Source organism: Bombina bombina, chromosome 9 (assembly GCF_027579735.1).
Source record: "Bombina bombina isolate aBomBom1 chromosome 9, aBomBom1.pri, whole genome shotgun sequence".
Classification (NCBI taxonomy): Eukaryota; Metazoa; Chordata; class Amphibia; order Anura; family Bombinatoridae; genus Bombina; species Bombina bombina.
The window spans coordinates 18,105,643-18,118,086 of record NC_069507.1 but is presented as its reverse complement, the minus strand read 5'-3'; the positions used below and the strand labels follow the sequence as shown (position 1 = coordinate 18,118,086).

Here is a 12,444-nt window from a genome sequence, read left to right as displayed (position 1 = left end):
TGGGAGAGTGATGCGGAAGAAGCCTTTTCTGCACACACGCCACAAACAGAGTCGCTTGAGGTATGCAAACGCACATTTGAACAAGCCAGCTTCATTTTGGAAGAAGGTGCTGTGGACTGATGAAACAAAGATTGAGTTATTTGGTCATAACAAGGGGCGTTATGCATGGCGGCAAAAGAACACAGCATTCCAAGACAAACACTTGCTAGCCACAGTAAAATTTGATGGATGTTCCATCATGCTGTGGGGCTGTGTGGCCAGTGCCGGTACTGGGAATTTTGTTAAAGTTGAGGGTCGCATGGATTCCACTCAATATCAGCAGATACTTGAGAATAATGTTGAGGAATCAGTCACAAAGTTGAAGTTTCGCCGGAGCTGGATATTTCAACAAGACAACAACCCAAAACACTGCTCAAAATCTACTCAGGCATTTATGCAGAGGAACAAGTACAATGTTCTGGAATGACCATCCCAGTCCCCAGACCTGCATATCATTGAAAATCTGTGGGGTGATTTGCAGTGGGCTGTCCATGCTCGGCAACCATCAAACCTAACTGAACTGGAGATGTTTTGCAAGGAGGAATGGTCCAAAATACCTTCATCCAGACACTTATTACAGGCTACAGGAAGTGTCTAGAGGCTGTTATTTTTGCTAAAGGAGGCTCTACTAAATATTGATGCAATATTTCTGTTGGGGTGCCCAAATTTATGCACCTGTCTAATTTCGATTTGATGCATATTGCACATTTTCTGTTAATCCAATAAACCTCATTTCACTACTGAAATATTACTGTGTCCTTCAGTTATTTGATAGCTCAAAATAAAAATGCTGATCCAAACACCCAATTATTTATAAATGAAAATCATGGAAATTGTCAGGGGTGCCTAAACTTTTGCATATGACTGTATACATATATACGCATGACACTTTGTATTTGTGACCTGCTGACTAAAAATACCACAAAGTCTATGATAGTTCACATTCATATGTAGTATATAGCAATTAAAACAGACCCCTGTGTGGACTGATATCAAGTCAAATATTAATATATCAGTCCAGAAAAGGGTCTGTTTTAATTGCTATATACTACATATGAATGTGAACTATCATAGATTTTGTGGTATTTTTAGTCAGCAGATAACAAATACAAAGTGGCAGGCTTATACATGTATATATTATTTTACAAAGAAGTATGATATTAATTGCTACATAATATATGTATCGCTTTTATATTTATTATGGTGTGGTTAATAATTTGGTATTAAATAGTCTATTATAGTATTTTATAGAATGGTATATGTTATATATTCGAAGATCTCTTATATATACACCTTTGTTTATATGTATATGTTTTGGCTCACCTGTGAGGTCATAGTGTTATTCTCTGGTTACCATGACAACTAATTACCACGGGTGTTTTTGATCAATTGTATAACCTATCAGAGAGTTTTTCGCTCCCTTTATATAGCAAGTGTATTATAGTTATTTTTATCATAGCCTGAGGAAACAGCCCTGTAAGAGGCTGAGAAACGCGTCGCTTTTAAAATAAAGATTTGGATTTTTTCTATACACTTGCTGCTTTGGTGGTGTTTATTGTTACACCACTCCGGGAATTCTTTGGATCGTTTTTAACTGTTTTCTGTGGAGTTCAGTCAGCTGGGAGGCTGCAAAATCCCAGTCTGCTCTTACTGCACCTGGTGGTGCTTTCCATCCTGTAAGTGCAATCATTTGTATCCCATTATCCTACTCCTGACCATACGGTACTGGGCTATGTTTTTTCTGTTCTCCTTCCATATACAGATAAAGGGCATCTCCTCCTCAGATCATTTGAGCTGACACGATTGCCGGTGGGGATCAGTGAGCTGGACCACTGCTTAAAAGTTCCAGTCTGCTGCACTAGCACCATTGGGTGCTCAACGTTTGTGAGTATTATTTCATCTTCTTATACCAACATCCTCTGTGTCGGTGGTACTAGGCCATTGTGGCGCCTCTGTTTCTTTCTATGCAGATTATCAAGTATAAGGATATGACCGTCCTTTGACAGAGAGCTGCCACTCATTCTGGATTATATGGACTTTTTTATATTGATTTTGTCTTTGTTGTTTTGTGTCATTTTTAGGATTTAGTGGGAAGCCCCCCTATGGGATTTGATGTGTCACTGGCACATATTTTCTCATATATAATAACCCGCATTTTCTATCAAGTTCTTAAAATGATCTGCATTATCCCCTCTGTCAGTAAATGAGTTAACCATAAGCTTGTTGGTTTCACAAGGTGAGAGCACAAATAATGTTAATTTGTGACAGTGTCAGACGCACTCTTCATCGTTCATAGAAATGTCACTAACAAACTAATATATTGTGCTTCATATATTTTATTATATATTTTATATATATATATATATATATATATATATATATATAATATATATTACTAATATATATATGTGCTTTAGTATTGCTCAAGTGCAATCAGTAATGCATCTACTTTTGAATTCATTTAAGTTCAAAGTTATTTTTTAATCCCTTGAGCAATAGTCTAGGGCACACTGACATCTGCATGTAGGATATCGCGGGTGCGGTAAATGTCTCACTTTGTAAACTTTTATGGATGCAAAAAGTCAAATTCATGTTGGCTATTGCTTGAGCACTAAGCTGAGGGTGCACTGAGATGAGGGTGTGCTAAGATGAGGGTGCACCAAGCTGAGGGTGCACCAAGCTGAAGCTGCACCGAGATGAGGGTGCACCGAGATGAGGGTGCACCGAGATGACGGTGCACCGAGAATAGGGTGCACCGAGAATAGGGTGCACCGAGAAGAGGGTGCACCGAGATGAGGGTGCACTGAAATGAGGGTGCACTGAGATGAGGGTTCACTGAGATGAGGGTGCACAAAGCTGAGGGTGCACTGAGATGAGGGTGCATTAAGATGCGTTGCCGGACTGTTAGCCGACGGACATTTGGAAGACGGATAATAGTCCGATACACAAGTGGCTGTCAGATAACAGTCCAGCCACGAGATAGGTAGATAAATAGATAGATTTGATAGATAGATTAGATAAATTTGATAGATAGATTCAATAGATAGATATATAAATAGATAGATACAATATATAGATAATTTCACAGACAGAGAATTGCAAGATGTGCGGGCTGGGACCAATGGTTAGGTAACCAGAGGAGGTTGCGGCGCCCGAGGCTCTGATTAGAACAGAGCACTCTGGAGCGTATCTACCCTTGGCCGAACTCGGAACATGCTTCGACATTCTGTCTGTCGGACAGAATGCTGTCGGCTAAATGTCCGTCAGCATTTTGTCAGAGCACCATTAAGCTGAGGCTGCACTAAACTGAGGGTGCACTGAGATGTGGGTGCGAGAAGCTTAGCTCATGTATTAAAAGTGGTGCCGTAACAATAAGCACAGCCAGATTAGCTCATGTATTACAAGTGGTGCAGTAACAATTAGCGAAGCCAGATTATATGAGGGTGCAATAGATGAGGGTGCAATAAACTCAGGGTGCGCAAATAGTGGAGATCTTCATGTAATTTGTACGAATAATAATAATAATAATTATGGTTTACTTCAGAACTTAAAAAGTGCTAAATTTTACAGCAGTATTTTGGATTTCTCTCAAGAACTTCACTCGCTACTTGTAATATGAGTGGAATGAGAGAACCAGAAGCGCTTTGTGTATTATACAAGTATAGGGGCTAATGTTTCGGCAACATTAAGATGCTTTAGTTAAAATCTTTAACCATCCATTATTATTATTTGCACCTTGCACTATAGAATGTGTTCCACTTGCACTATAGTCCTTACATTTGATTTCTGCACAGGGCTGCTTCTAAAGTAAAACAAACTAAAGTGTAAAACAAACTAAAGAATTAAACAAACTAAAGTGTAAAACAAACTAAAGAATTAAACAAACTAAAGTGTAAAACAAACTAAAGAATTGAACAAACTAAAGTGTAAAACAAACTAAAGTATAAAACAAACTAAAGAATTAAACAAACTAAAGAATTAAACAAACTAAAGAATTAAACAAACTAAAAAATTAAACAAACTAAAGAATCAAACAAACTAAAGTGTAAAACAAACTAAAGAATTAAACAAACTAAAGTATAAAACAAACTAAAGCTTAACACAAACTAAAGAATTAAACAAACTAAAGTGTAAAACAAACTAAAGAATTAAACAAACTAAAGTATAAAACAAACTAAAGTATAAAACAAACTAAAGAATTAAACAAACTAAAGTATAAAACAAACTAAAGCTTAAAACAAACTAAAGAATTAAACAAACTAAAGAATTAAACAAACTAAAGCGTAAAACAAACTAAAGAATTACTAAAGAATTAAACAAACTAAAGAATTAAACAAACTAAAGAAAACTAAAGTATAAAACAAACTAAAGTATAAAACAAACTAAAGAATAAAACAAACTAAAGAATTAAACAAACTAAAGCGTAAAACAAACTAAAGAATTAAATAAACTAAAGAAAACTAAAGTATAAAACAAACTAAAGAATAAAACAAACTAAAGAATAAAACAAACTAAAGTATAAAACAAACTAAAGAATTAACCAAACTAAAGTATAAAACAAACTAAAGCTTAAAACAAACTAAAGAATTAAACAAACTAAAGTGTAAAACAAACTAAAGCGTAAAACAAACTAAAGTATAAAACAAACTAAACAATAAAACAAACTAAAGAATTAAACAAACTAAAGTGTAAAACAAATTAAAGTATAAAACAAACTAAAGTGTAAAACAAATTAAAGAATTAAACAAACTAAAGTGTAAAACAAATTAAAGTATAAAACAAACTAAAGTGTAAAACAAACTAAAGTGTAAAACAAACTAAAGTGTAAAACAAACTAAAGCGTAAAACAAACTAAAGAATTAAAAAAACTAAAGAATTAAAAAAACTAAAGCATAAAACAAATTAAAGCGTAAAACAAAGTAAAGCGTAAAACAAACTAAAGTATAAAACAAACTAAAGAATTAAACAAACTAAAGTGTAAAACAAACTAAAGTGTAAAACAAACAAAAGTATAAAACAAACTAAAGCTTAAAACAAACTAAGGAATTAAACAAACTAAAGTGTAAAACAAACTAAAGCGTAAAACAAACTAAAGAATTAAACAAACTAAAGTGTAAAACAAACTAAAGCGTAAAACAAACTAAAGAATTAAAAAAACTAAAGCATAAAACTAACTAAAGCATAAAACAAACTAAAGCGTAAAACAAACTAAAGTATAAAACAAACTAAAGCGTAAAACAAAAACAAAGTAAAGTATAAAACAAACTAAAGCGTAAAAAAAACGAAAGCGTAAAACAAACTAAAGTATAAAACAAACTAACGCGTAAAACAAAAACAAACTAAAGTATAAAACAAACTAAAGTGTAAAACAAACTAAAGTATAAAACAAACTAAAGCGTAAAACAAAAACAAACTAAAGTATAGAACAAACTAAAGTGTAAAACAAACTAAAGAGTTAAACAAACTAAAGAATTAAACAAAATAAAGTATAAAACAAACTAACATTTCAGTGATTCAACGTCCTATAACATAAACTAGACAGATGCTTTACTAAAGAACCATATAGGTATTCAGCAAATCTAATATAAGTTAGCATACTGCAGTATTTTACATTCTAGTCCTAAGGACCCACTGACAGAATATCTGTATTTGAGCCCAATTGGGTTATTTGATGTGAGTGGGCTGAGATGTCCGGTCAGTGTATAGCTGTAAGACTGTGCATGGTGCTGAAAGGACAGCTCCTGTAAGATTATGAACTGAAAATACTGGAAGATCAGAGCAATAATGTGTATGTCGGGGGGGGGGGGATCTCACCATTTACACTTATTAGGGAACTCAAACTATGTACCTAATAGAAACACCAGCAGTAAAATAATTAACTACTCATGGCTTTAGATATTGTTTCCAAAGATTGCAGAGAACCAATAGATATATCCATTAGTAAAAGGCAAATAATAGCTAAATATTTATTTAAGGTGGTCAGAAAACATCTAGACATTATGAAAATTGAAATGAAGGTTGATTTACAATTCATATGAGATAATAATGGCTCCTCAAGTGTAGCCCTCTCCTCTCCATATAGTCAGCTCACCCTCCTAGTCGATCCCTTCCTCCTCACTGCCTTACTTGACATCTGTAACCTACTCTCTCCTCACTATATGTAGCTCACTTCTCTGCCCTACACGTAGTCAGCTCTCCCTCCTTACATCTAGCAGATCCCCTGCTCCTCACTCTCTTCTTCATACCTATAGCCCAGTCCTTCGATACATGTATCTCAACCCTCTCCCCTACACGTAGTCAGCACTCCCTCCTTACATCTAGCAGATCCCCTGCTCCTCACTCTCGTCTCCATACATATAGCCCAGTCCCTCTATACACTAACTCTCTTCTTCATACCTATAGCCCAGTCCCTCTCTACATGTATCTCAACCCTCTCCCCTACACACAGTCAACTCTCCCTCTAAGCCAATCCCTTTCCCCTTACTCCCTTCCTTGACACTCTCTCCTCCCTATGTGTAGCTCACTTCTCTCCGCTACATGTAGTAAACTCTCCCTCCTTACATCTAGCAGATTTCCTGCTATTCTTCCTACACAGTCAGCTCTCCCTCCTAGCCAATCCCCTGCTCCTAACTCTCTCCTTCATTCCTATAGCCCAGTCCCTCCCTACATGTATCTCACCCCTCTCTCCTACACATAGTCAGCTCTCCCTCCTTAAATCTAGCAGATCCCCTGCTCCTCACTCTTCTTCACACCTATAGCCCAGTCCCTCCCTACATGTATCTCACCCCTCCCCCTACATACAGTCAACGCCCCCTCCTTACATCTAGCAAATTCTCTGCTCCCCACTCTCTACTTCATAACTATAGCCCAGTCCCTCCCTACATGTATCTAACCCCTCCACAGTCACCTCTCCCTCTAAGCCAATTATAAATATTTTAGATTAAATTTACTGATAATGTTGAAAAAAAATTCTGTTGTAAAGAAACCACTTTTCAAGTTTATACTTTTGCAGCTAAATCTGTGTAGTTAGGGAACAAACTCTCTCTGCATCATGTAGCAATGTTTTCTATATAAATACAATTACATGAATTGCAAGTGATGCAATGTTATTATTCATATTCACAATTATAAAATATTTATTGACCATTATCCTCAGTTTTTTTTATCTACAAGCTACTCCTTAAAACTGTACTTTTTGCAAATATATATTTTTTTCTAAACACAAAACACTTCGTTCTCTGTACATGCATAAAAATAATATATCGATGGTGAAGATGAAATAATCTAAAGTGACATATATATATATATATATATATATATATATATTTATATAACTACTCACCTCCACCTCCTTGAACCAGGCAGTGACAACATGAAAAAAAGAAAGAAACATAATTAGTGGTTATTTCAATGCAGAAGGTTAGTGACACAGATAACGCGTTTCACGCTAATACACAGCACAACTGAAATACTTGTCATTTATATCCCACATGGGGGAGGAATTGGTAATAAATATTATACCATGGGGTCTATAGCTGTGTGAGGATGCACTGGGAATGAAAAGAATTAAACAAATTTAGGTAAAAAAGCTGACTTTGTGAAAATCTTTGAGTTGGCTAATTTGTAAATAAAATGTTTGTTGTAAACCCTGTTGCCCTGTAGTGAACAAAGGCAATGCCCAGAAAACTCTCCACTGCCTAAGTCACCTTTTTTCATTATCCAGACCAAATAATTATTTTCCTGCACGTCACTTTTTACCTTGGAAAATGAGAATACGCTAACGCAACTCGGCATTGATTTTATGTTTTCACAGCAGCAAATTGTGACCACAGACTCATTTTCACTGCTCTGCATGCAAACTTCCTGCAGTAATTCAAGTTACTGCTTTCTGTCCTTATCACCTTTCTGCACATTGTGTCCGGCAACGGCACAAGGCAAGAAACCTGGCTCCTCTTCACAGAACATGATGAAATGAAAGGTAGGAAAAGCTTTGTGCTCGAGTGACCGAGGCTGCACTTAATGAACAGGATTAAATTGTGTTACAGGCTTCAGATTAATACTAGAGATCACATAAAGAATATGACACTATGGTCAGTAAATAACATCAGTGAAGATAAGCACAGAAAAACTCGTCGGCTGCACTAAGTGTGATATGTGCGTGGCTGATGCTTATGTAATTGTGCATCTATTTTAACTGCACACGTTTTATTCCTAAACGAGTGTCTGAAATAATAGCACAGTTGAGTTTCAGCATTTACATAGTTAAAGCAATCACACATCTCATTTATAAGGGTGCTGGTTTTCTACTCCAGAGATAGCAGTGTGCTAGATAGATTGATATAGATAGCAGATAGATAGATAACAGATAGATACAGATAGATAAATGATAGATTGATAGATGATTGATTGATAAAAATACAGAGGGCCAGATTACAAGGGGTGCACTAATGATAGCGCGGGACACAATAAGCAATATCACTGGATCTTGTTAACATTATTACAAGTTCATGGTAAATCCCACATCACTCTAGCCCAACCTATACTTTCAATGGATATCGTGCCTGTGCTAAACAGTGCTCATTTTAAACGTTAAAAGTTATATAGTTTGTGTTCAAGCGAAAGCCAAAACTATATATATATCTGTATATACATTATATATTTCTATATCTATCTCTGTATCTATTCATATAGATATATAATTTACAATAAATATTTAGATATATATAGAAATATCTGTTTAGAACATATTCTCCTATGTGAAGAACATAGGAATGTAAGGTATTCCTAAAGCAACTTTGGCTTTAATGCAGTTGGTTTAGAGCAGTGTCGGGTTGGCTCCTGAGCGAGAGCTAATAAGTATTGTTTTGAGAATACAAGTCGCAATATCTTAAATCATGAATTTAGCACACCTGAGTATTTGGCTAACGAGCTAACTTTTTACTTGCAACTTGTAATGCGTGTGCTTATCTGTCTGCGCTAATTGTTACCGCACCACTTGTAATACGTGTGCTTATCTGGCTGCTCTAATTCTTACAGCACCACTTGTAATACATGCGCTAATCTGTCTGCGCTAATTGTTACCGCACCACTTGTAATACGTGTGCTTATCTGGCTGCTCTAATTCTTACAGCACCACTTGTAATACATGCGCTATGCGGGCTGTGCTAATTGTTACGGCACCACTTGTAATACATGCCCTAATCTGGCTACGCTAATTGTTACCGCACCACTTGTAATACATGCCCTAATCTGGCTACGCTAATTGTTACAGCACCACGTGTAATACATGCCCTAATCTGGCTACGCTAATTGTTACCGCACCACTTGTAATACATGCCCTAATCTGGCTACGCTAATTGTTACCGCACCACTTGTAATACATGCCCTAATCTGGCTGTGCTAATTGTTACCGCACCACTTGTAATACATGCCCTAATCCGGCTACGCTAATTGTTACAGCACCACTTGTAATACATGCGCTAATCTGCCTGCGCTAATTGTTACGGCACCACGTGTAATACATGCGCTAATCTGGCTGTGCTAATTGTTACAGCACCACTTGTAATACATGCGCTAATCTGGCTGCGCAAATTGTTACCGCACCACTTGTAATACATGCCCTAATCCGGCTGCACTAATTGTTACGGCACCACTTGTAATAGCTGCGCTAATTGTTACCGCACCACTTGTAATACATGCCCTAATCCGGCTGCACTAATTGTTACGGCACAACGTGTAATACATGCGCTAATCTGCCTGCTCTAATTGTTACCGCACCACTTGTAATACATGCACTAATCTGGCTGCGCTAATTGTTACCACACCACTTGTAATACATGCCCTAATCCGGCTGCGCTAATTGCTACAGCACCAGTTGTAATACATGCGCTAATCTGCCTGCGCTAATTGTTACGGCACCACTTGTAATACATGCGCTAATCTGGCTGTGCTAATTGTTACCGCACCACTTGTAATACATGCGCTAATCTGCCTGCGCTAATTGTTACGGCACCACTTGCAATACATGCGCTAATCTGGCTGCGCTAATTGTTACCGCACCACTTGTAATACATGCGCTAATCCGGCTGCGCTAATTGTTACGGCACCACTTGTAATACATGCGCTAATCTAGCTGCGCTAATTGTTATGGCACCACTTGTAATACATGCGCTAATCTGCCTGCGCTAATTGTTACGGCACCACTTGTAATACATGCGCTAATCTGGCTGCGTTAATTTTTTCAGCACCACGTGTAATACATGCGCTAATCCGGCTGTGCTAATTGTTACAGAACCACGTGTAATCTAGGCCAGATGTGGTAAAATGATTCTCATGAAATGATTAAACCTTTGCTGTTACAAACTGAAGTCAAATTAATCAGGAATATTCTGTGACTTTAGCATCTATACAGCTCATTTGTTAGATAATGGGCAACCAGTACAGCTACAAAACAATTTAAGCGTCATGTCTGTAATTTCACTTTGCAAAAAGATTCTATTAATTGATCTAAAATATACTGCCGATTCTTTTAGAACTCAAAAAGCAATGAATATCCGTGAAATTACTTCTGAGTGCTAAAAATATACGCAGCTTGTCTTGTCTCAGTCATCAATAGCCCTCGCCACGTCCTGGCAGCCATCACTCACTCGCCGGATGCAGCACTGGGCGTCTTACTTAAATGGAGTCTCACTCAATAAAAATCACAGCTACAAAATCAAGTGATTGTTTTTCATGCTCTCCACTTGTGCATGTCAATATCTGTAATTCTCCCATTCATTATCTTAAATTTAGCAGCAAAGAAATACAACAAAAGACAAAATGATTTCTATGTATATTATAGAACTAAGAGGGATAAAGGTGCATATGTAAATATGCAGGTCTACATAGGGCATTGGCTGCAGCAGAGAGAACAAAGAACATGAATCCTGCCAGTCTTTCACGGGGTATATCCCTGGTCTGCTCAGCAATATACACATTTTATTAACAAAATGACAGTGCTAAATCCTTATAAGATGTATTTAGTTTACAGACCTTTTCCAATCTAAATGAGTTTTATATACTGCGCATATATAACAATTATTGTGTATGGAGATCTTGCAATGTGGCTCTTTATTGCTAAAACACACTGAGACTATTATGGGCCAGATTACAAGTGGAGCAGTATTTTGTGATTCCGTTAGAGCGCTAACTCCGCTGGAATGAAGATTTTTGTGCTAGTCTAGTTGCGCTCGTATTACAAGCTGAAAGTAAACTGTTTTTGCTCTAGCTGTAACCCGACTAATGGAAACATCCGAAGTTAGAATATCATGTGCGCGTTCACGTATTCCCCCATAGAAGTCAATGGAGAAATAAAAGGGGAAAGAACGAACGAACACCCCACTTTAGTGCAAACCCGACATAAAAATATGAATATTTCATATTCCAAAATGTTCTTTACATAACAGAATATGTTCTAGTTATTCACAAATAAATATTTCTACATATATCTGATGTTTTTGCACAGATATATATTTCTACCTATATACAGTATATAAATAATTGTCCCAAGGATGCACTCGCCGTGATACAAATACCAATTAATTATTGAGTATCACGGCAAGTGCATCCTTGGGACATTTATTTTTATTGATATACTGGGTTGCACCCCGCACATTTGGAAGTGGAACAGAGAGTGCTGGTATCTTGGCCTTTATATATATATACATATACACACATGATTATATATAGGTATTGATATATACAGATATATAGGAATATCTATTTAGAAATACAAAGAACATTTGTATTTCTAAATTTACAGTAAATACATAGTTAAAACCTTTATTAAAAATGAATATTGCATAAATATGTTTTTACATGTTTTCATCTACTTAGCGGCAAGCTTAGATATGTATTTATATGTGTATATACCTGTATATGTATGTAAATATATGTCACAATATATATATATATACACACATACACAGGATAAGGTCCGCCAGACTTTGATAAATAGAGGCCATTGTTTGTACAAATCTTTTGCAATGCAGTGCCTAATTGATGATATATACAGTTATACACAGAACATATATTGTGTGTACAGATCTTTTGCAATGCAGTGCCTAATTGCTGATATATACTGTTATACACAGAACATATATTGTGTGTACAGATCTTCTGCAATGCAGTGCCTAATTGATGATATATACAGTTATATGCAGAACATATATTGTGTGTACAGATCTTTTGCAATACAGTGCCTAATTGATGATATATACAGTTATACACAGAACATATATTGTGTGTACAGATCTTTTGCAATGCAGTGCCTAATTGCTGATACATACTGTTATACGCAGAACATATATTGTGTGTACAGATCTTTTGCAATGCAGTGCCTAATTGATGATATATACAGTTATACAC

General features: G+C 36.2%; 1 protein-coding gene across 1 annotated transcript in view; it reads right to left on the bottom strand.

Moving 5' to 3' along the window:
• SPOCK2 (SPARC (osteonectin), cwcv and kazal like domains proteoglycan 2) overlaps positions 1–12,444 on the bottom strand; it is a 236,909-nt gene that overhangs the window by 81,204 nt on the left and 143,261 nt on the right. The window contains exon 2 of the mRNA XM_053691931.1: positions 7,382–7,390. Coding sequence (XP_053547906.1) covers positions 7,382–7,390 — 9 coding nt within the window. The remainder of the gene's footprint in view (positions 1–7,381; positions 7,391–12,444) is intronic.